This window comes from Dermacentor variabilis, chromosome 3, assembly GCF_050947875.1.
Source record: "Dermacentor variabilis isolate Ectoservices chromosome 3, ASM5094787v1, whole genome shotgun sequence".
Taxonomy (NCBI): Eukaryota; Metazoa; Arthropoda; class Arachnida; order Ixodida; family Ixodidae; genus Dermacentor; species Dermacentor variabilis.
In genome coordinates this window covers 53,263,456-53,285,923 of record NC_134570.1, presented here as the reverse complement: position 1 = coordinate 53,285,923, position 22,468 = coordinate 53,263,456, and the positions used below count along the sequence as shown (strand labels likewise).

The window sequence follows — 22,468 nt, the reverse complement described above, 5'->3', positions numbered from 1 at the left end:
AATAATAAAGTTCCGTCCGAGGCCAAAGGAATTCTAATGGGAGTTTGTAATAAGTCGTTATTAAAACTTCGGGAGTCAGTTGACGATTAAATATTTATAGAAAAACAAACAACCGCATTGAAACAACTTGCTCAATTATCAAACATCGTCTTCCCTGTTTAATGACGCACTTTCGTGCTTTAAATGGTTTTCGAGAATTTGCACACTGCTTTAGGCACCAAACAAGGACCTCTCTTGCCTTTTCTTTTCGTTGTCTGCTACTCTAAAATGTACTGTAGCCTCTACAGCTGCCACGCGCAGTGACGCAGTAGCTTTAGCTAACACGCAACGCGTAACACTTTGTCCACAGTGTCCAGCTACGCGACGTACTGGTTCCAAAAATTACAGCTGATTGGTCTCACAAAGGCGTGGTAACTTCCTCGACCCGGCCATGATGAATAAGTTGCAAAATGTCACCTTTCTCTTAACGACAAAAACTTGATCAGAGAAGAGAGAGAGAGAAAGAAGGAAACCTTTATTTGAAGTATTCACTTGTCAGTCGAGGTGGGAGGGTCCCTTATTCCAGGAACCCTCTGGCTTGGATCGCCCTCCGGGCCAGGGCGATGAGTTCGCACTCGTCGACCAGGACCGCCTCGGAGATCGCAGCCTCCACGTTGCAGAGAGGAAGTTTGGGTCTGCGTCTGCTGGGGCTACTAGTTGTGTCGCTGTGATGCTTGCTAGGGTGTTCTTGCATTGGAGGAGGAGGTGCGCCAGGGTGTCTGGCACGTTGCAGCGTGGACAGGTGTAGCTGTATAGCGTAGGGTGGAAATGATGTAGTAAGCTTCCGTGGGTAAAGGTATTGCTCTGGAGTCGCCTGCAGTCGGTGCCTTCGTTTCTTGTTAGTTTTGGATGTGGTGGAGGGTATACCCTGCGTCCAAGCCGATAGTGTTGTAGTAGTGCTTGGTAAGTTAACGGTATTTTTTCCGTTTCCTCCGCTGATTTGGGTGGGTGGGACCTGTCTAGAATGTCGTGCGGGGAAGCCCGGTTGACGCTTGCGTGGGCCGCGGTGTGTGCCGCTTCATCCCCCTCGAGTCCCTCGTGTCCCGGAACCCACATGATGCAGGTGTAGGGGCGAGGAGTATCGCCACGTTTAAGTATGTTGATCACTTTGATGGTGATTTTGCCCTTCATGTAGTTGCGTGCCACTGTTTGAGAGTCGGTGAAAACCACTATGGCATCCTCGCTTGTATGGGTGGCGAGTGCTATAGCGGCCTCCTCAGCTGTGTCCGTGCGTTTGGTGAGAATTGTCGCAAACGCCAGTGTCGTCTCCCTGTAGTCTGTGACGCTGATGGTGAATGTGTTTCGGCCTGGATACTTGGCTGCGTCCACGTAGGGCGCCTGCGGGTCGTTACGCTGCTTGTGTCTGATGGCGTTTACCCTGGCGAGCGGTCTGCCCCGATGGTGTTCTGGGTGCATGTTCCGAGGGATCTGAAGAACTTGTAGACATTCTCGCAGCTTCGATGTGGTCTTTTCCTTACGTTCGCCATCGTGTTCTAGGTTGGTTACGTATCCAGTGCGTCGGAGGACTGCTCGGCCTGTGGTTGTGAGCTTGAGTCTCTCGATCTGGTTGATGAAGTGCGCTTCCGCGAGTTCTTCCCAGGAGTTGTGAACTACCATGCGAAACAATCGGTCAGCGGAGGTGGTTGTCGGTAGTCCTAGGGCGAGCTTCGTGGCCCTTCATATTAGAAGGTTTAGCTTTTGTTTCCCAGCTGTCTTCAGGTTGAGGTAAGGAGTTCCGTATGTAATGCGACTGTAAAGGAGGGCTTTTACCATTTGCAAAGTGTCGTGCTCTTTGAGGCGATTGTGGCGATTGGCCACCCGTCGTATCAGATGAGTAGGCTGTGCCACGGTGTTGTGTAGCCTGGGGAGTGTGGCGGAGCCGGACCCGTCCTTGTGTATATGGACTCCGAGGACTCGAAGGGACTCGACCTTCGGTATCGGGCCTCCCTGAAGAAGCACTTGTGGGTCCGGTGCGTCGTGGCTTGGGGGCCGGCCCCGGGTGCGTGCCCCGAGTTCTAACATCTCGGATTTATCTGGGGCACAGTGGAGGCCGCAGGTGTTGAGGTACCGTTCGATGACGTTGACCGCCTCCTGAAGACGGACCTCCTGTTCGCCCGTGCTCGTGCCTCTCGTCCACAGTGTGATATCATCTGCATATAGAGCATGGAGTATCCCTGGAACGGTGTCTAGGAGGCGGGGAAGCTTGAGGAGGGCCACGTTAAAGAGGAGTGGCGAGACTACCGAACCTTGTGGCGTACCTTTGTTAGGTAGGTGAAATGTCTTGCTCCGGAGGTTGGCAATCCCCACCGTGGCCGTACGGCTGGTGAGGAAAGCGCGCATGCAGGCGTATGTTTTGGCACCGCAGCCGATATCTTCTAGGCTACGGAGAATGGCTTCATGGCTCACGTTAGCAAAGGCGCCTTTTCCGTCTAGCGCTGGAATGGAAGACTTGTTGTGTTTGCTCAAATGGTCAAGAATATCTTCCTTTAGCTGTAAGAGGACGGGTTCACGACGCCGCACAGCAGCACGGTCTTGCGTTATGGAATGACCTGCTCCAACCCACCCGAGTGGGCAACAGCGTGTCAAGGGACACCAATCCTTATCTCAGGTTCACTCGTGACGGGCGAAAGGCCACGTGGGCCCGACTCCCGGGCAGGCTAGGGAGCGACTTGAGAAGACTACAAGAAATATGGCCAGGGTTATCTTTGTCCTCTTCGGCCAAGATCAAGTCTCCATGAGACCTGATCTGATTATTGAGACCTAGGGTCCCGTCGCAGTCTTTGACTTTAGGACCCACGTCTGTATATTGTCTCTTACCCATTCATTGTACTTAAACTGATTGTGAAACTGAAAGTGATTCACAGGTCTGGTAGCAAACGTCGCGGCGAGCTTCAGCTAAACTTCGGTTTGCACAACTCTCAGGGCTATTACTAGAGTGACGATAAAACATATCCTCTTTTGATTTGTTATTCTGTCTTTCTTTTGTACTGCCCAAAAACGGCTTTATAAAATAGCTGGTACCACCCTATGGAGTCACTCGGGTTTCGTATTTGCGAGCGATTTCAGGAGACACAGAGTTGGGGTAAGTTTGAGGTAAGTAAGTTTCTGGGCTGGTTTCTTTTTTCGAACGCTTGTCAGTAGACGGAAGTAGACAAATTACTTCCAATGCCTTTACTCTGTAACATTGAGATGAGTGAGTGAGTGAATAAACTTTATTGTAGGTCCGGCGAAGACGCGAACTCGTCGCGCACCCGGCTAGTCCCACGTCGGGACCGGCAGGTCTAGCCCACCGGCCCGGTCGCGGGCACGCCGGACGGCAAGGATTTGCTTTTCTAGAGCGGGGCTACGCAAAAGCGAGTCCCACTCCTCCTTGATGAACTTGGGGTATGTCGACCCGCACTCCCAGAGCATGTGAGGTAGAGTGGAGGTCTGGCCGCAGGACGGGTAGGCGTCATCGCGATACACGTCGGGGTAAGCCTCGTGGAGAGCGGACAGACACGGAAATGTGCTGGTCTGTAGGAGCCGAAGCGAAACGGCTTGCGCCCTATTCAACTTGGGGTGAGGGGGTGGAAAGACCCTTCTTGACATGTAGAAATATTTAATAATCTCGTTGTGAGTAGCGGGAGCGTCCCTGTGACCGTAGAGAGGAGGGGAGTCAGTGCTCCTTATAGAGGAAGCGCGGTCGGTGAGGTCACGCGCAGCCTCGTGGGCAGACTCATTGAGGTTCGGGGGAGCACCCTCGACCGATCCTACGTGAGCGGGAAACCAGTGAATTGAATGGTTTGTGAGAGCATGTGGACTCGAGCCGCTAAGAAGACGAAGAGCTTCCTTGGAGATGCAACCCTTTTGAAAAGCCCTAACTGCCGTTTTGGAATCGCTATAGATTTCGGACCCACGACTGTCTAGCAGGGCGAGGGCGATGGCGACTTGCTCGGCGACTCCGGGGTCTGAAGTGCGAATCGAGGCGCTATTGGAAATGTTTCCGCTCGAGTCGACCACAACGACGGCAAAGGTGTCCCCATCACTGTACTCCGCAGCGTCGACGAAGCTTGCGCTAATGTCGTGTCGCTTGATCTGTTTGAGGATGGCTGCTGCTCTGGCCTTGCGTCTGCCCTCGTTGTGGACGGGATGGACGTTTCGGGGCACAGGGGACCCTACGAACTTGTCTCGAATGCACCTAGGGATCGGGGTACTGACCATCGAGAATTCCGCAGGGTGGTAACCCAGCTCATCGAGGATGCGTTTACCTGCCGCTGTGGTGGCCAGGCGACTGAGTTGCGTGCGTTCTTGGGCTTCGGCAATCTCCTCGGCGGTGTTATGTACCCCCAGCTTCAAGAGATCCTCGGTATGGGTCCGGATGGGTAGCCCGAGAACCCTCTTGACTATTTTGCGGATAAGAACGTTGAGCTTGTCTCGCTCCGCTCTGAGCCAGTTGTGCATAGAAATCGTGTACGTGAGGTGGCAGAGTACGAACATTGAGATCACTCCGGAAATCCCAGACAGTGCAGTAGATGATGACGAAGTGATTATTCTATAGAACGCTTCTACTTTTGCCTGCGCTTTTTGGCTTTGTTTCCCTGAATTTCTGGGAGCTGCCGCTCCCTCCTTGCGGCAATAGATGAGGAGATCTCTGAGAACTTTCCTGATGCGCAGCCGTCAGCTCGGATAGCGTTCAAGAAACGTGGAAGTGCTTCAAGCGATACAGACAGCGAGGCCACTGAGTTATGTTCGGATAGCTACAACTCGTCGGACGATGACCTCCCGGTCGTGATGAGTACATCAGCAAAAATAAGACTACTACAGGCATCTTCGTCGCCAAGTGCTTCTACCGTGAGGAGGGCCACACACTGTGCTCTTTATGTCCGTGGACCCGGCGACGAATTTGCGGCTCCTCAACAGGCAGGTCCTCTCTTCGTTACTCGAGAGAATCGCACCAAATGAGATTAAAGACGTAAACAAACTAAAAGCGTAAGAAAACTCGACCGCACTCCGCCATGCCTGCATGTCTAGGAGACAAGCGCATACAACACGCGCTAAGAAACCACCTCCGTATAGTGCCTAGAAAGAGTCATATATTCAAGGAGCAAAAGCCTCCAGATTTTCTCTCTCGCGCCTGCTTCTACTCGCGCCTGCGCACAGACGGCTGGCGATCGCTCAAATGAATGTCATTGAATGTCTCGTCTCCCGTGGTCGGCGCGGCCTAAAACCCCTTAAACTTCGTAAAGTAGTGACACTCTCCTCCTCCGCCTTCACTCCTCCTCGTTTCTCCTCCCTTTCACGCTCCCTTCTCGACCATGGCGCCGCCTACACTGCTCGAGCGTAGCAACGGCGCCAACATGCGCTCCTCGCCCCTCCGTAGACGCTTCTCGAGCAAAAATGGCGCTGAAGCACGGCGCGAGGGCCCACGTGATGCTATTAGGCCAATAGCGACGCGGCGTCGGCCTCGGCCAGAGCGCGCGAGGAGAAGGCGGCATTCTTCAAAGCGTGGCAGTACTTTACGAAGTTTAAGGGGCTTTAGCGCGGCCTCGACAGTGGCGCCGCCTATGCTGGTCCTGTCGTAGCAGACGACGGCTAAAGCGCTACCGGAGGAAATCCGCGGAAAAGCTCGTTCGAGCCCTGCAGAGCTGTTCTTGAGGCGAGATTTTTCTTCGTCGGTAGGTAACTGGCCTTAATAATGTTGTGTTGGAAATGCGCAAAAGAAAAATAGAGGAAAGGACCATTATTTAAGACGTAAAGCGCCCGCACGTTTAGAGTTCGTGTTGCTGAAACACGACGCATGCGCATGGTGTGTTCAAACACGCGCGTAATTACCTCAGGTTTTTACTCTGTGAAAGCATGTGTACGCGATTTCGTAGGTTCATTTACGTACCTACAGGATACTTTTATTCGGCCGGCGCGTGAGATATTCCAACTGTCTGGGGCCAGCTAGCAACGCCTAGCAACAGGGCTGCTTCTTCTGCGCACCTTTTACAGATGTGTGTAGCTCATGCAGGAGTCAATTGTGGCGGCCATGAGCAACGTTTTCACACGCAGACACTATCGATAATTTGAACAACGTACCAGCACATGAAATCGTTATTTATTTATTACAGTGCAAGTAGTTGAAATTTGATAGCAAGAACGAACTTTTTGGGACAACTTGACAGATGTTCCGAAAATAATTACCCCCCCCCCCTCAATAGCACCAGTAACACTTTTGTTGAAGTGCTCATTTTATATCTGTATACTGCGTGCGTCTGTATTCTTTTGCGTTGTAAGTTTTCGCAGGGAAGCAGTGTTGCTTTAACTGGAACACTCAAGGCACGCAAGACAGAGAAAAATAAAATTCTTTTTTGGGTTTTACAAGCCATAACCATGATCCGATTATGGGCATGCCGTGATGCGGGACTCCCAATTGATTTTGACCAGCTGGGGTTATTTGGCGTGCTCCCAGTGGACGGGCCACTGGCGTCTTAGCATATTGCCCCCATCAAAATGCGGCCGCCGCGGCCTCGATTTGATCCGGCGGCCTCCCACGATCAATCCGTCTAAAAAAATTAAATTATGGGGTTTTATGTGCCAAAACCACTTTCTGATTATGAGGCACGCCGTAGTGGAGGGCTCCGGAAATTTAGACCACCTGAGGTTCTTTAACGTGCAGCTAAACCTAAGTACACGGGTGCTTTCGCCCCATCGGAATGCGGCCGCTATGGCCGGGATTTGATCTAGTGACCTCGTGCTCAGCAGCCCAACACCATACCACGGCAGGTATCCATTCGTCTGCGCGCACTTTTGTCGCACTGGTATATATATATATATATATATATATATATATATATATATATATATATATATATATATATATATATATATATATATATATATACAAACGCGCGATGTCTGCTTCCACATGACAGACCTGACACAGATTGCCCAATGGGAGAGTGGAGGAGGCTGGGGCGACAGGAGGCGTGGAGGGGGAAACGATGGGGATAGCGAGGTGGCGGAAAGGTCTAAGAATGGCGCTACTTTTTTGGACAATTGAGGGTCTTTAAAGACGGAGCGGTGGATTCGCCGCTGCAGCTGCTTTTTGTTCAAGTGAAGTCGACCGCGCGGGCATCCCGCGACATCACATGGAAGCTGAATTCTCTGCTACATGCAGTTTGTGCGAGTTTCGCGAGCCAAAGAAACCAGCGCAGCACTACGCGATGACGAAACTAATGAAATGCGAAAGCGTGGGAGGCACGGAGTCGAGCGAAAACAAAACCTTTTCAGCTGCCCGTGTCGTTGTCGAGGGTAACTTCAATGAGTTCTTTTTTTTCTAAACAGTGAAACAGAACTGGACAAGTAGCATTTATTTCGTCTTGTAATACAATAACAGGATGTTTCTTCCAACGAGTGGTTCAGTACTAGTGCAATGAACTCAACTGAGGAGTGTTTTCGTCATCGGGCAAGTAATTGAATTTCCCGGGGGTGTCTCTAATCATGTCCTGCGTTTACCTCAATTTCTCAATTATTAAGGCTCTGTTCGCGATCATATTGACGCCTTAGAGATTCTCGAGCACTAATCTATAACTTTAGCTTGACTTAATATTAGCCTTCAGTGTCCCTTTAAGCGGGTCACCGGATTTCAATATGGCGATGACTGTAGGAGCTCTCTAGTGATATGGGGATGGTACGTACCAGTCGGGAGCGATCGTTGAAAGAACACTGACAGAGCAGGTAAAGTGCTCGGTGACAAATTTCTTATTGTGGTGTTATCCAACGCACAAGCGTCAGAAGCTCATGATATCTTCAGTTTGTTACGATGAGAAAGAATACCACACTCAATAATAATTATTTCTGGCCTAGAACTGTCAGTTAAAGTGGTTTCGTTTAGGGTATTGATGCGGTGTCCTCAACAGTAAATACTAATGAGGACATATCATTAAGCAATCTATCGACGTACATTGCTTGACCACAGTTGATCACTGTGCTGCTTTGTTACGTTAATCCCGACCAATCGCCGTCTCAACGCTCGTCCGTATATAGATAACCACAGTTGATCACTGTGCTGCTTTGTGACGTTAATCCCGACCAATCGCCGTCTCAACGCTCGTCCGTATATAGATAACCACAGTTGATCACTGTGCTGCTTTGTGACGTTAATCCCGATCAATCGCCGTCTCAACGCTCGTCCGCATATAGATAACGCAGACGTGTTCACGCAGGCTCGCATAGTGGCGTGAACACATCACTTAACTCGCAACACGTAACGGTTGCCCATTGGGCTCAGTGACGTCGGCTGCAAGACGGCGGAGCAGATAACGAGGAGTTGCTGTCAAAATATGACAGAAACGGGCGGCAGGAAACATACAACGCTGGCAGGATGGTAAAGTTGCGAAATGCCACTTAAGCATGCTGAACAGAGCGCCGCGGCCGATTAGATAACATTACTAGAAATACAGCGAGGATTTTCGCACTCTTTTCTTTTTTTGTTCTCATTGTAAGATCAAGTCTGGGCTCTAAGGGAGTGCGACTTGCAACTCGCTGGTCCGGTCGTAAAGTTTGCCGGCGCGTTTCAGCGCGCACCTTGGCTTAGCAGACCTTCTATCTGAGTGCAATTAACATAACGACGATAGGGACAATCTTTTTTGTTTCGTCTTTCGTCACACTGCGAAACCTCTGCTTTATAAGTCACTGGTACCACCCTTTCGAGTTCTGGAGATCTCTCATCCGCCGGCGTGTCCAGGCTAAAGCTTGTGAGGTAAGATTTGCCGGTGGCTTCCTTTCAACTGTGCAAGCATATGTGTGTAGAATGTGTGTAGAAGCAAGCGGCCGATCGACGTGGACGAATTTAGCATTGGAGACGGAAAGTCCTTTACGGCGCTGTCACAAGCAACGCGTTTGATTGTTCGAGTTCGCTTGCGGTTTGTCGCACGTGTAGAGGCCATTTTCGCGACAACTATTACACTGCCGTCACACACAGGTATACTTCGCCTTTGAGGAAAACGGCTTCTAGCTCTTTCGTGCCCGTTTGCAATGTTACACACGAGCTTTTCGATTACGCATTGTACTGAACAGCAAAGTGTCGTTTCCATTCTTTGCAATGTGCCAGATGACGAAACGTCGCGGTCCCACGACGGCACAAAGTTGCAGATTCTTACCTCACGTTGCATTTTATATTTTTTTATCTCTATATGTAACCTTCTTTCCACTGCCTTCCCTCGCCGAAGTTCAGAGTATAAAACGGTACTTTTTCATTAAGTTTAACCCCCCCCCCTCTTTCTTTCTTTTTTAATTATTTCATTCTCGGGATTTATAGTGCCAACCTCACGTGCACATGCGCACGAATCCTTCAAGAGGACAAAATATGTAGGGCTCTGGTAAGCCGGCGAGGAGCTGTAGGGTTCCGACATCAAGCCTTTTATTACAAGTCAATGAGGTCAGCCAAGAAGGAAGCAGTAGAAGGGACAGTCCGCACTAACTTGGCCTGACTAAGTCCTTCTGGCACAACTTCTTGCCATTAGCGTTTGCTTTGCAGCGATAGCCACAGCGCAAAATTGCTATCGTTCTCGTCATTTTTTACTTGTTTCTTTTTTTTTTTGTAATAAGGCAGTGCAGAAACACAGGGCGAGTGCTCGCTTTCGAAAACTTTTGGAAATGAATTTTTTTTCTTCTCTGACTCTATCACGAAGCGACGAATCACGAAGCGACCATATTCATGCATGCTGTCCAGCTTCCGTGGAAGAAGGAAATAGCGTTATAGAAGAAAACGTGATGTCGGCAGTCAAACTTCGTAAATCGTCAGACGTGTAAAAGTCTACTCCGAATTGGCGTACTGGCTCACTGAATCATGCGAAAACCACCCCGCGCGCGAGTTTCAGTCTTTTCATGGAGTTTTTTGGATCGCGGTATGCTTTAGTAATGCCGGCCGTTGGATTCCATCCTCTGAGTCCACTATAATTGGTTAGTCCCAATCTTGCAAGGCGGCTAAACCCTACTGCTTGTTTGTCACTGGACAGCAACGAGGCGTAGTTGTATTTAGAACGAAAGCTCTACTACGCCATGTCTCGCGTAGCAAAGGTAAAGTTGCCTGCTGAAATAGCGAAGCAAAGGGAAGCCAGATTAGCAAATTATAGAGAAGCTTACCATGAGCAGGAGCGTGAAAAGATCGTAGCTACTGCAGCCGCCAGCCGTCGTTCATGAAGCCAAACAGACCTTTCGCTCGTGATAACTAGGTTTAAAAGAGTTTTAAACCTCTGTCAATTTTTTCGTGACAAGTCCTCAGGGTTGTAGCGTGATGGTCCCTCTGGAGCATTTCTTTCTTGCTCAATAGTTTCCTCACCTCGACGCAGAGCTCCGTGGAGATGTCGGCCGCGAGCGAGTTTTCGCAAGGGCTGTCGGCTCGGCCCAGCTTAGCACAGTTTACAGGTACGTTTACGTGAGCATGACAAGGCGTGTCGAGCCGGCTTGCCGGGCTGGAAATCGGTAGTCGGGTTAATGCAAGCACTAGGAAGTCAGACCGAGTGAGCGTCGAGGTGAGTTCGGTCAACCCGCCCTGCAATGAGTGAGTCGACTCGCACAAGTCACTTCACAAAGTGCACGTTAACGCGGTCGGTTCGGGCTGGGTCCGCTCGACTTCCGACTCAACCCCCTCGCGCCGATTTCTCGCAAACGAAGCTTGTGACTCGACTCGCTCACGACATGCTCGCCTCGTCATCGTCAGCAATTCTATTTCTACTGCAAGACGAAGGCCCCTTCCAGCGACCTCCAGTTACCCTGCCTTGCGTCAGCTCAGTCCGTCCCGTGCCCGAGACTTTGCTAACTTCATCGCACCACCTAGCTCTCTACCATCCATCCCTGAATGCGCTTCCCTTCCCTAGACCAACCTACAATTGTCGTTCTGTCTCTGGGATGCAGGAATTCAAAGCGCAACCGAGGAGAAGCAAAAATGGTCAGCTCAAAGGGCGTGTTCAGCCGTGTGGGAGTGGTCGTGGTCGTCAGCATGGTCGTGGTGTCCAGCATCCTACCGGTCGTCCAAGGAAAGGCCAGCAAGGCCAGCAAGGCCGGCAAGGCACCCGCAGGCGTAGACTTCTCGTCATTCGCAGCACCGCCCGCTCCCAGCGAGGACTGCCAGGGAGTGGCGGTCGCCCCTGGCGGTGGCGCCGCCCAGGTGCCTGACCCGAACGACTGCACCAAGTACTCCGTGTGTACCGACACGTTCAGCACGAAGATCACCTGCCCGCCTGGACAGCACTTCAGCGTGGCCGACAACAGGTGCACAAGCCCGGAGCAGGCCAAATGCGACCCCGGTACGCACTAACTACCGTGCCACTTACGGTCGCGACACCTTAACGAAACCGTCTTAATAACCTTACCGAAGTGTACACATCAAGGCGATAGGTAGGACCACTCAAGACCTTCATATCAGAGTCCCGGTTTCCAGCCTCTGCATTATTCAAGCTCAAACCCGTGCCCAAATCCAACAGAAAAAAATGTGCTACAGCCGCCAGCCAGTGGAAGTAAACTAGTACAGAAGCAACCGCATTAGGAACACCCCGTTAAACTTCAAAAAGAAATTCGCTAGCCTCAACCTACCTCTCTGATACTATGTTTGGCCGCTATCTGATAACAGCTGCAATGATGAGACATCTCATCGACATAAAGAAGCAGTTTGTGCATATTAAATTACAAACTGCCAAAAGCAAAGGATTGGCGTTCTCAAAAATGACTCTAAAGATGAAAAAACGCGTCGGAAAGCCACCTTGTTATACCTGCAAATGGGGTCTAGATGCTTTATATTTCAATGTAATCATAATCGCGTGACTTCTAAAAAATTAACCATCATAATCTCAGCGGGAACTTATGTGACAGGAGGCACTGAGTCAGATGGATGTCACCTTTATGGGGCCTCGCAAGAGCACATTACAGGGGCTCATATGGACGCGAATTAAATAAGCACAACGTATTTGAAGCATTAAGATTAATGCTGCCACGTTCTCAACAAACAACAACAGATACTTTAGCAAAGCCCGTGTAATACTGAACTGGAGTAGCGGGAAACCAGTGTTGTCGAACTCTGCAATCAGCTAGCCCCATTAGCTACGAACAGTTGGCCTCATTAGCTACAAAAGCAAACCAACAAAAAGGAAACACAAGTGAGTACATATGCGGATACTCTAGGAATATAGACAGCGCTATAATGTCAACCCCTAGTTCCAAACAGTAGTCAATAGAAAGTTCACAACGCTGAGAGAAAGAAAAAAAAGAAACATCGTGCGGGGAATATCGATTATGATTGACGTAAGGGAACACCGGCACTCTCCAGAAAGCTGCTCGCTTTATTAGGTTGGTAGCGCTCGTTATTAGCTAGAGCTTTTTTCATTGAGAAGCGTTGTTGGTTTATTGCGTAATTCCGTAGAAAACATTAGCCGATTCGCCATATGCGAGTTCTTTCTCTCCAGCGGCGCGAACGTCGGCGCGGCAGGTGGCTGCCATCCTCCTCCTCTTCCACAGCCTCCACGGTGTGGGGGGAGGGAGGGGGAGAGAGGGCGGCGACAGAAAAGGCGGGGCTGTCCTTCGGCCCCAGAGCGCACCACTGCAGCATCTGAACACTCAGACGCCACAAGGCTATCACCGTGCGTCGTCAGCACGTGCTCCTCGAAGGGCTGGTTGGCGTTCGCTTTCGTCGCGCAAAAACACGCGCCGTTTGCATCGACGGCGTTGCACCGGTAGCTGAAGTCCGCTAAGTATGGACAGCTGGGCTAGTTGGTTGTGATTGGCATTATGAAACAACGTTCCAGCGCAAATCCATAATGCCAATCACAACCAACTAGCCCAGCTGTCCATACTTAGCGATATACTTTGTAGTACGTTGGGCCCTGTCTCCCCTCATCTTATGTGTGCAAACCCTTCCTCGACCGTTTTCAACCTTTTAGCAGTGACCACATGCCATGCACCGGCGTTTGTGTTGTCCTTCTAGTTTCTGTTCAATTTGTGCGCTGGAACGATGTTTCATAAAGCTAAAGTCCGATCACCTGCAGCCAACCACGCAAACGGGCGAAATAGGCAAGGAAAGGCCGCTCACTTTAATATTATACGACCGAAAAGGGTGTGGGAGGGTGCTGCTATAGAAAAGAGCAATGTCACATTTGATTGCCATTCGTTACGAAATCGATTAACATTACGTGTCGTTCTCTTTCTGTTCTTTTGACACAGCTTTTGCTACAGTTGACGCCGCCGACGTAGCCGCCAACGTCGATCCGGAATTGGCTGCTGTCAATGTCGCTGATGCCGCCGACGTGAATGTCAATGCCGCCGATGCCCTCGCCGACGTTTAAACACTCGGTCCGCACTTCATCGTCGCCTATGCTCCCACGTCCCGAGATCTTGTTCTATACTCGCAGACCACCCCAGCGACAGACGTGGACACAGCACCGGAAATCACGGAAGAAAGCCCATACGGCTTCTGCGCCAGATGCCTGCGGCAAAGAAATAAAGCTAAAGTGCTCGTGTGTTTCCGAATGTCGTCCTTACGTTACGCACGAAAGGCTGCTGTCATTTGGTGGACTGATGTGTTACCGTATTCGCTCATTTAAAATCCTTCTGCTCTTTTGTTGTTGTCTTTTTTTGCAAGCTGCCGGAGACATATCTTGGGCGTGGACTTAGTGTCGGCAGTGTTCTTCAAGGAGTCAATAAGTTGCAAGCATTGATATCGTGGCAGACGAGGGAATGGAGAAGAAGCAGACGACGATTTTTTACAGTGCATGCCAACGCATAAGCTATATGCAGTGTCAACTTTCAAAAGAACTAGGCGTCAATTTCATCTTGAGTTTAACTTCAGCTGACCGCTGCTATATTTCGCTGCTCTGAAAGGCTTACTGAAGAAGAAGGCCGCCAAGACTGGTTTGCGATACCGTATATGAATGAATGAATGTCTGACTGAATGAATGAATTAATCCACCATGCACGACAAAATTCTGACAGCGAATGGGATAGCAAGCGCACTTGAGAACTTCTGGTTCTCGTGATCTTATCGAAATTAGTGCATTTAGAAAGCAGCAATGTAAATCGAACTGATCTGGGAATAACAAGAGACGCACAGATAGAGAGAACAAATAGAGGAAAGGCAGGGAGGTCAACCGGACGAGCGCCCGGTTTGCTACCCTACACATGGGGTAAGGGAAAGGGCGAATAGAAAGAGGGAAAGGAGAGTGAGCACCGAGTGTACGTGGGATGATACACAGGGACATTATACGCGGTCTCTTAAACCGGTGCACTTCAAGTAGTATACTACTGCACGAATCGCTTTTTGTGCCAGGGAGACGGTCAAAGTATCTTTGACTAAGAGAACGATCTCAAGTCCAGTTGGTCTAAGACAAGTAATCTCATGCCGTCAATATATATATATATATATATATATATATATATAGAGAGAGAGAGAGAGAGAGAGACAGAGAGAGAGAGAGAGAGAGAGAGAGAGAGAGACGTGTAGGGCCTGTGATGTTCTGTCACGCAATTGAGCCTTTGATGCGTCGAGTGCACTTGCTCAAAGCATTCGCGAATCGCGTGGCGTACGCGAGAAGGTATTGCACTTCAATTTTGTTGATATTCTCGTCGGCTTAAGTTCTAGTAAACATATTTTTTTTTTGCTTCTAAGCTAAAGTGATTGTTAGGCTTGTTAGTGCTGAAGTTTCAAGAACAATGCAGCGCACAAGACACGAACACAGAAAAAGGAAACAAAGCCATGATGACACACAGGGGCGAACCTGCTGCCATCGGTGATCCTTTCGATGTCTGCATCTCAAAAGACGCCAAGCGATGAACTGCGGAACACGAATCTATAACTACGTGCGCTCGTTCCTCAGCGACCGCACGGCCACAGTCGGATTAGTCTCCACGAGGTCCGACACCTTCAACTGTCCCGACAGAGGCACCCCTCAGGGAGCTATACTCTTTCCACTGCTATTTAATGTGGGGATGAGAAAGCTAGCCTTGGCGCTAGATAAACACACGAATCTCGGCTGTGCGATATGTGCCGATGATATCACGTTCTGGGCTCACCAAGGGTCCTATGGGTACAAGCAAGAAACTCTTCAAAAGGCCATAGACGCAGTCGTGGAATACGCGAGGGCGGCGGACATGGCATGCGCAGCTGAAAAATCGGAATTCATTCGGGTGCGTGCGAAATACGCAAGAAAGAAGGATTGGGTGCCACTCACTCTGACTCTCGACGGGGCGCCAATTCGTGAAGTGGAGACACTCAGAATATTGGGGATGTGGATACAGCAGACCGCTAGAACATCCCACACCCTTCAAAAACTAAAGGCGGTCACAGGAAACGTGGCCAGAATGATACGGAGAGTGGCAAGAAGCAGAGACGGCCTAACCGAGAGAGAGACCATCAGCCTGGTTCACGCATTCGTAATTAATCGTAATCGCATCACAAACGCCCTTCCGTGTCAGGCTTCGACAAACCAATAGATTATACAGGCAAACACAATAATAAGAAAAGTCTTCAAAGCCGCCCTTGGTCTTCCCGAATGCGCCAGCACAGACAGATTCGAGGGACTGGGTCTGCACAATACTTTTGACGAGTACGCAGTCGCGACGTTATATGCAAAGAACTTTGTTCTTTGTTCTTCAACTCAGGGCAGGGAAGTATTGGCGAGGTTAGGCTTTCCACTGAGACCCCAGTATTGCGGAGAGGAAACGGCACAGATAGACCGCAGCGTTCGATCGCACATCGTGGTGGCCCCAATTCCCACAAACATGCACTCCAAGTACCATCCCGGACGACGCAGAGCAAGGGCAAAGACTCTTCACAAACGTTTTGCAATGGAACCGAGGGTGTATTATACGGATGCCAGTCGAGCCAGCTCAGACATTTTCACCATAGTCTCTACATGCAAGAACAACGTAAGAACGGCATCCTACAAAACCACCTCGGCATGCGTGGCAGAGGCTGCAGCCATCGCCTTTGGCCATTCAGGACGCCAAGCGCCAAACCAATTCGGCTGTCATATTATCCGACTCACAAGCGGCTTGCCGCCTTGTTATACATGGAACGGCTCCCAAATCAATAATCAAAATTTTAGGCAATCAACTAGAGGGGCACCGCACTATCATATAGCGTCCGGCACACGAGCGACTGGCAGGAAACGCGAGGGCAGACCGTATTGCTCGAGGATTAAACGTCCGACCAACGGCGTGGCCCAGCGACGACCTTCCACCGAATTCTCGTGACATCCTCCTACAACAAAGGCAGGAGCGCAGACATTTTGGACATTCTCACTCCGATTTAAACGGCCAACAGGAAAGGGACTCAGACGTATTCAGACGAATACATACCCCAACCTGCACCACCCACACAGAATACACCCCACGAGATTCAGCGACGAGTGCCCATGGTGCACAGACACACCCACACTAAAACACATCACATGGGAGTGGCCCAGGAGGCCTCCGCACATAGACAGCCCCATATTACACCAACATCCACTAATGAGGAATATGCAGTGGGATGCATGGCTTGCGGACGAGGGTTGGGAGAGCCAGTTGGCTCTTCTGGACCAAGCCCAGCGAGCCGCTCGTGCCAGAGGGGCCCTGGAATAGGGGCTCCAACCATCGTGCCTTATTTTACATATATTTAATGAAGTTTTTACTCACTCACTCCCAAACTTCGTTTTTATTCATATTTAAAACAGCACCAAAAAAACACGGACAAGGGAGGACACAGGACGAGCGCTCGTCCTGTGTCTTCAACTTGTCCGTGTTTTTTGGCGCTGTTTTAAATATGAATGATCCGTAACAACTAGCTCGCACCCAAACCCTTCTGATTCGTTTTTCTTTTCGTGCCTTACAAATCCTTGGTATAGGTTTATGTATTAGGCTGGCTAAAATTCGACCAAATACGACATTTATTTTCAGGTAATGGTGGTAGTTAACATTTTCTTTGTTAAATATATGCGGGTACGATCTTCCTTCTCTGCCCTTACTCTATGGCAAGGAGGGGAACAGGGTTTGAAATGGAGGAGAGGGTTCAATTATCAGTGCAACCTGCAGTCGCGCTTCTTAGAGATACTCCAGAAGGTGGCCAATGATAAGGCGAAGGCCACACGTACGTTCGGTCTTGATCGGTGTGTTCCTCATTAGCCTTTACTTATACCAGTCATTGTTGTTGGACGTGGGATGATGATATTGAATAACTTCAAAGTGTTTTTCCAGAAGAGATCTATTATTATTTTTAAAGCTAAGCTTTCCTTGCCTACCATCCTGTGCTTTCGTCAGAATCAGTCGGTCGCTTGTCGGTTTCTGACTAATTTCCTCATCAGTCATAAAAAGAAAATTCACGGACGATTACAATACTAAATTATGGGGTTTCACGTGCCAAAACCACTTTCCGATTGTGAGGCACGCCGTAGTGGAGGACTCTGGAAATTTTGACCACCTGATGTTCTTTAACGTGCACCTAAATCTAAGTACACGGGTGTTTTCGCATTTCGCCCCCATCGAAATGCGACCGCCGTGGCCGGGATTCGATTCCGCGACCTCGTGCTCAGCAGCCCAACATCATAGCCACTGAGCGACCACGGCGGTTTATGACAATATTCTGCCATATGACATTTGAACGCAGATTTATGCGTGTTTTCATTTCGCGATATATTGGGGCAAAGAATTTGAGAGAGACATGTAGCAGAGTAGGAAATCGTCGAAGACTTGATCTGCGGGTCAAGCGCGGCGGCTTTCATATATCAATTGTAGAAAGTTCCAGTGTAATCGTTGGTGCCGCGTGGATTCCAGAAAGTACCACGCAATTCGCGTCGCGCTTACTATCAGATTACAAAACAATAGCAAATCATGCCAATCGAAACAAACGCGAACGAGACCAAAGCAAGCAAACAAATAACAAGCGCAAGCGACAAGCGAAAGCTGAAGCGAGCAGACGACAGTATGAAAGAAGCGGTCCGGCTGAGACCAGATACGACTGCGCATCGAGAGGTCGAGCGGGTCCGCATGACACCATTTTCTAGCGCGCGCATCACTGAAAGGGCCGCTCTCGTTGTTCTCCGCCATAGAGTTTCTCACTGCATTACCTAGAGGGAAATCTGGCGCTGCTGCGCTGGGGTATGCATGGGAATGCCGGTATATTGTGACTTCGGATTGGCATCGTTCTCGGAGAGCCAGGCAAGCACCGTTACGTCTGTCACAGTGATTAATTTTCTACTAAAACAGAGCTGTATTAGCTTTATTATTACACCAAATGATACACCAAATATGTATTACACCAATAAATATTACACCAAATATGTTCTTTAACTATGAGAGCTTGTTATTGCACGTGCAATTAATTATATGAAACGTAAAACATATCAGCAGGCCGCTAATGTTAGAGGACAGACGACAAGATTCGTGCTCGCTTTGGAACAGTTTGTCGTCTCTTATTCTTTTCTTCGCTTGGTCATGCATTGTAGGTGAGTAAAGATGTAATCTGCGTGAATGGAAACATTTTATGAAGATTTTTACTTTTAGAACGCGTTATTTGTGCAGCCATATCGACGTTTTAGACGAAGCCTGTTACAACAGCAGCCAACACAAGCCTCGCAGACACATATACCGTCATTCCCGTGACGGCACAGCGCCCCTTAGGAAACTCCCATAGACGGTGGCGCCAGATTTCCCTCTAGGTGTTATAATGAGAAACTCTATGGTCTCCGCCGTTCGCTGTTCGCGTCTTTCATCTGCCGCTCCGGTTTCGCGCTTTCGTCTTTCGCTGTGCTCGTTCGCTCGCTTACGACGACGCCGACGCTCGCCGCTGAAACGGGCGCTTGAGCTGCACTTTAAAATGAAGCGCACAAGGATTGCAACTTCGATCCCCCTAGCACAGCAGCCCGATGCTCAAACCATTCTATACAATAGTCCACAATCGCACTTTCTTTTTGCTTATTTCGTGGAAGTATTAGTAAATGCGTGCGAACATTATTTGCTTTGCATTTAGATGTACCCGGGAATCGCTTGTATGCTTACATAGTGGCAAAGCCAACGAGCTCCCTGATATGATTGCCGCGCGTAGATGATGATCATGATTTCCGTACTGTGCTCACAAGGGGTATCGGCGGGGGCGCGGCAGGTGTACTTAAGATAAGAAAAAAATAAAGAATGCAAGTCAACATAAGAAGCTGTCACAGTGCGCAGCTCAGATGTTCGAAATCACATGCCCGCCAGTTTCCTTTAAGCCAAAGACGTTGGAAAGAAATTGGAAAATATGTAGCAATTCAACAGTTACTTCACAGTACAGTTTCGCTTCTCATACATTGAAAAATGTACATTGGATCTGCATAATTTCTCATATTTATTTGTGCCGACCAACGCATCTGGGCAATTTCAAAGTACTTCTAGAAAAAGAACGTGCAACGTATCTCATACTTATTATGCCGCAGTGTTTTTATACGTAATCCCTGATTTAGAGAACATAGTACGAGTAATCAACAGTAGTCGAAAAGCAAATGCTGCTGAAGACGTGTTTCCTTCTTCAACTGTCATTATTTCTCCATCTTCCACTGAATACCGGTCTTCTTGGCATAGAACAAGTCGAGTTTATGTTTTATGTTTGTCAAGTTTATTAAAGAAATAAATTTGTTACTTAAAAGACGATGCTTCTCATCACATAGAATGCCTTAAATGTAACTGTGACATGACATGTACATGTAGTAAATTTGTTGAATTGCCCAAAACAAATGAGCGCTTGAATGCGACAGTACCACCAGAACTGAGCTGAGGAGCATTATTCATATCTGGCAAAAAAACAAGAACGAACTAAAATCTGACAGGCACTTCACAGACTTCAAAGTTCTGGGGATAACTGTCATATCATTAACACAGGCCAAGGCCATAAATTCCAGCTTGGTCAGCAGTCTGAATCCTATTTTCAAGACATCAGTCAGTCAAGCACAAGGACCTTCAACACCCGGCCGGTGAAGAGCTAACAAATAAGGATACCTAAGTTAAATGGCAATTGAGGTAGAGAGAACTGGTTAAAAATTTGGCATCCGACTGCTAAGTATCTAACTTTCTGGTTGCCAAAATAATAGGAGCAAGGGCTACACGAAAAAATTATGCAGATCCCACGCACTGTGGGAATCGATGTACGCGAAGCTTTCCGTGCTGGATGCTTTGATTGGCGATAATTAGAGGTGATGTTGACGGCTAAAGCTTAATTTATTCAACGTTTAGGCTAACACGAGAGTGGTGAATTGATGTTAAACGTTACCTTGCGTGCACCACTGCTGTTTGTTTGCGTAGTACACAGAAAACACAGGCAGAGGTGTTTGCTTGAGGCGTTGTTGTGCGCCATATTTTGTAACCTCTGCGAGGTTTGAGCGTTGTCATTTCCTCACATGGCGCGTCGCATTGTGGCAGAAGTATTAAACTTGAATTGGATTATGGGGCTGTACGTTCCAAAACCACACTCGGATTATGAGGCACGCCGTAGTGGCGGACTCCGGATTATTTTCGACACCGTGATGTCCTTTAACGTGTCCCAAAATCTAAGGGCACCTGCGCTTTCTATTTAGCCCCCGCCCAAATGCGGCTGCAGCGATCGGAATCAGATCCGTGACCTCTAGCAATGCCATAGCCGAAAAGGTGACGCGGCGGGCACAGAACTGTTGATTTGACGGTCGTACGCGTCTGTAGTGTCTCCTGGACCCTGCGGTGCGCTTTAATTAATGCAGCTCTGCTTCTGCGCGCCCTGCGTAAGTTGCCCGCTTGACATATTTGCATGGCGTTTATTTTTCAGAAATAGCAGCAACGTACTGTACCGTACCTTGAACTTAAGCTCATGCTGTGTCCCCGCAACCGCTGTCGTGTCTTAGTAGTGTTTCCTTGCCTTCTCACGTCACCTCCCCCCCTTCTCTTGTATGGGAACTACTCCTCTTTTCCTCTCTACAGTTCTTTCTGCGCCCCCTCTAGCCTCGCACATTAGTAGAAAGGGAAGCACTGCAATTTCTACAATGCTTCTGTGGGGAGTCACGGATAATTACAGCTCTCAAGCGGCTAATGTGGCGACGGCCAGGGATCTCCAGAGGGTACTGTGCACGTTCAACGCGGTGGTGTGAGAACGAGTTTCTCCCGTCGCCTTTCCTCTCTTACTAGCGCCTGTCATCTATATACACGCTCTCAACCACCCCCCGACGCTGTGTGCGCGACAGCAGCAGCAGTAGGAAAGTCGAAGGAAGAGGCAAAGAAAGCTACGTTTTAAAAGACAGCGATACGACAAGGCCCCCAACGAGGTGATAAAGACAAATAAACATCAGCGGGAAATGCAGTCTTGCTTTGTACTGTGGAGTAGATCCGTGCATGCAACAGAGTGATGATAAAGCGGCAAGGAGACCCTTGAGAACACATAAATAACGCAAAAATAACGCAACTTGCATAATTTGAGATTATGTTAACAAAACAAGCAGCAAGTCAACGTGTGAACAGTTACAACCATAATAAAGTAAACGTGGCATGCTATAAGAGTTGTTAGGCTATAGTGACTGAAATAAAATAAATTAGTATTCCATGAAATCAGGGCGGTCGATTGCAAAAAAAGACGAAAGAATTGAATCTGGGGAAGAAATGAAAAGGGCTCGCTAGCGGCGCATATAAAACTTTTAGAGCTCCAAAAACGCGTAAATGTCTGGTCATAAACAGCTTAAACCTGGCGTTAAGAAGGAAAACATGAGTGTACATGGAAAGCATATACTATAAGCCACAAAGCGGCGATATACCAAGACACAGACGGTGTATCTATCTCTCCAGAGAAAAATAAAGTATGCCTTGTAAGGTGAACAACCTGAAAAAAAATACATCTAATATAACGAATAAACGCATCTCTTCGTATTCTTGTATGCTTATCAAGCAATTGGCTTAACAGCACCCTTTTATCAACCTCAATATGTGGTCACCAAAATGAAGCATTGTCGTAATTCAGTGACCCGACTTGAGGTGTCAGTTGCTGCTCGTAAAAGAAAAAAAAAAGAACTCGAATCTTTTTGACAACATGAAGGCAAGAAGTGAGAATCTGCCGACGTTAAGAGAAATAAAAGAGCCCGTAAAACCAAGCCATATAAGATTGTAAAGTCTGGTAGAGGCTTCAGAGAACACGTGAGGAAGTCAAATTGCAAGCATTACAAAGCTCGTTGGGCGTCATCACGAATCTGACCTAAACATGGCAAGCTGCTGAATAAGTTTTCAGAAAAAAAAATAAGATGCCGAACATCCTTTGTAAGTTTATGCATATGAAATGAAATGTCGTCTTGGAAACGAACAAATTGTGAGCCCGAAAAGAGTGTTTTCATTGGGACTTAACGTTATCCGGGACGGCAAAGCTGGGCTATCGCGACCACAGAAGCTGATGGACAGCAACTGTCGTGGATATTTGAAACCCGCAGACTTTCGAAGTCTGAAACGTTCCCTGACAGGC

The 22,468-nt window shown here is 48.6% G+C and overlaps 2 protein-coding genes across 2 annotated transcripts; one reads left to right on the top strand and one right to left on the bottom strand.

Moving 5' to 3' along the window:
* Window positions 1-1,716: 1,716 nt before the first annotated feature.
* Window positions 1,717-2,379, bottom strand: LOC142574518 (uncharacterized). The gene has a single exon (XM_075683579.1). It carries the CDS (start codon window positions 2,377-2,379, stop codon window positions 1,717-1,719), a length of 663 nt encoding a protein of 220 aa, XP_075539694.1.
* Window positions 2,380-8,659: 6,280 nt separating this feature from the next.
* Window positions 8,660-13,518, top strand: LOC142575612 (uncharacterized). The gene is made up of 3 exons (XM_075685105.1): window positions 8,660-8,764; window positions 10,921-11,312; window positions 13,219-13,518. The coding sequence occupies exons 2-3, from the start codon at window positions 10,952-10,954 to the stop codon at window positions 13,338-13,340; spliced, it is 483 nt and encodes a 160-aa protein (XP_075541220.1). The 5' UTR covers window positions 8,660-8,764; window positions 10,921-10,951; the 3' UTR covers window positions 13,341-13,518.
* The last annotated feature ends 8,950 nt before the right edge of the window (window positions 13,519-22,468 follow it).

Bases quoted from the DNA above. Each gene is read 5' to 3' on its own strand.
- LOC142574518 (XM_075683579.1), bottom strand. From the start codon at position 2,379: ATGCGCGCTTTCCTCACCAGCCGTACGGCCACGGTGGGGATTGCCAAC.
- LOC142575612 (XM_075685105.1), top strand. From the start codon at position 10,952: ATGGTCAGCTCAAAGGGCGTGTTCAGCCGTGTGGGAGTGGTCGTGGTC. The intron at 11,313-13,218 runs GTACGCACTAAC...CTTTTGACACAG, and splicing joins GCAGGCCAAATGCGACCCCG to CTTTTGCTACAGTTGACGCC.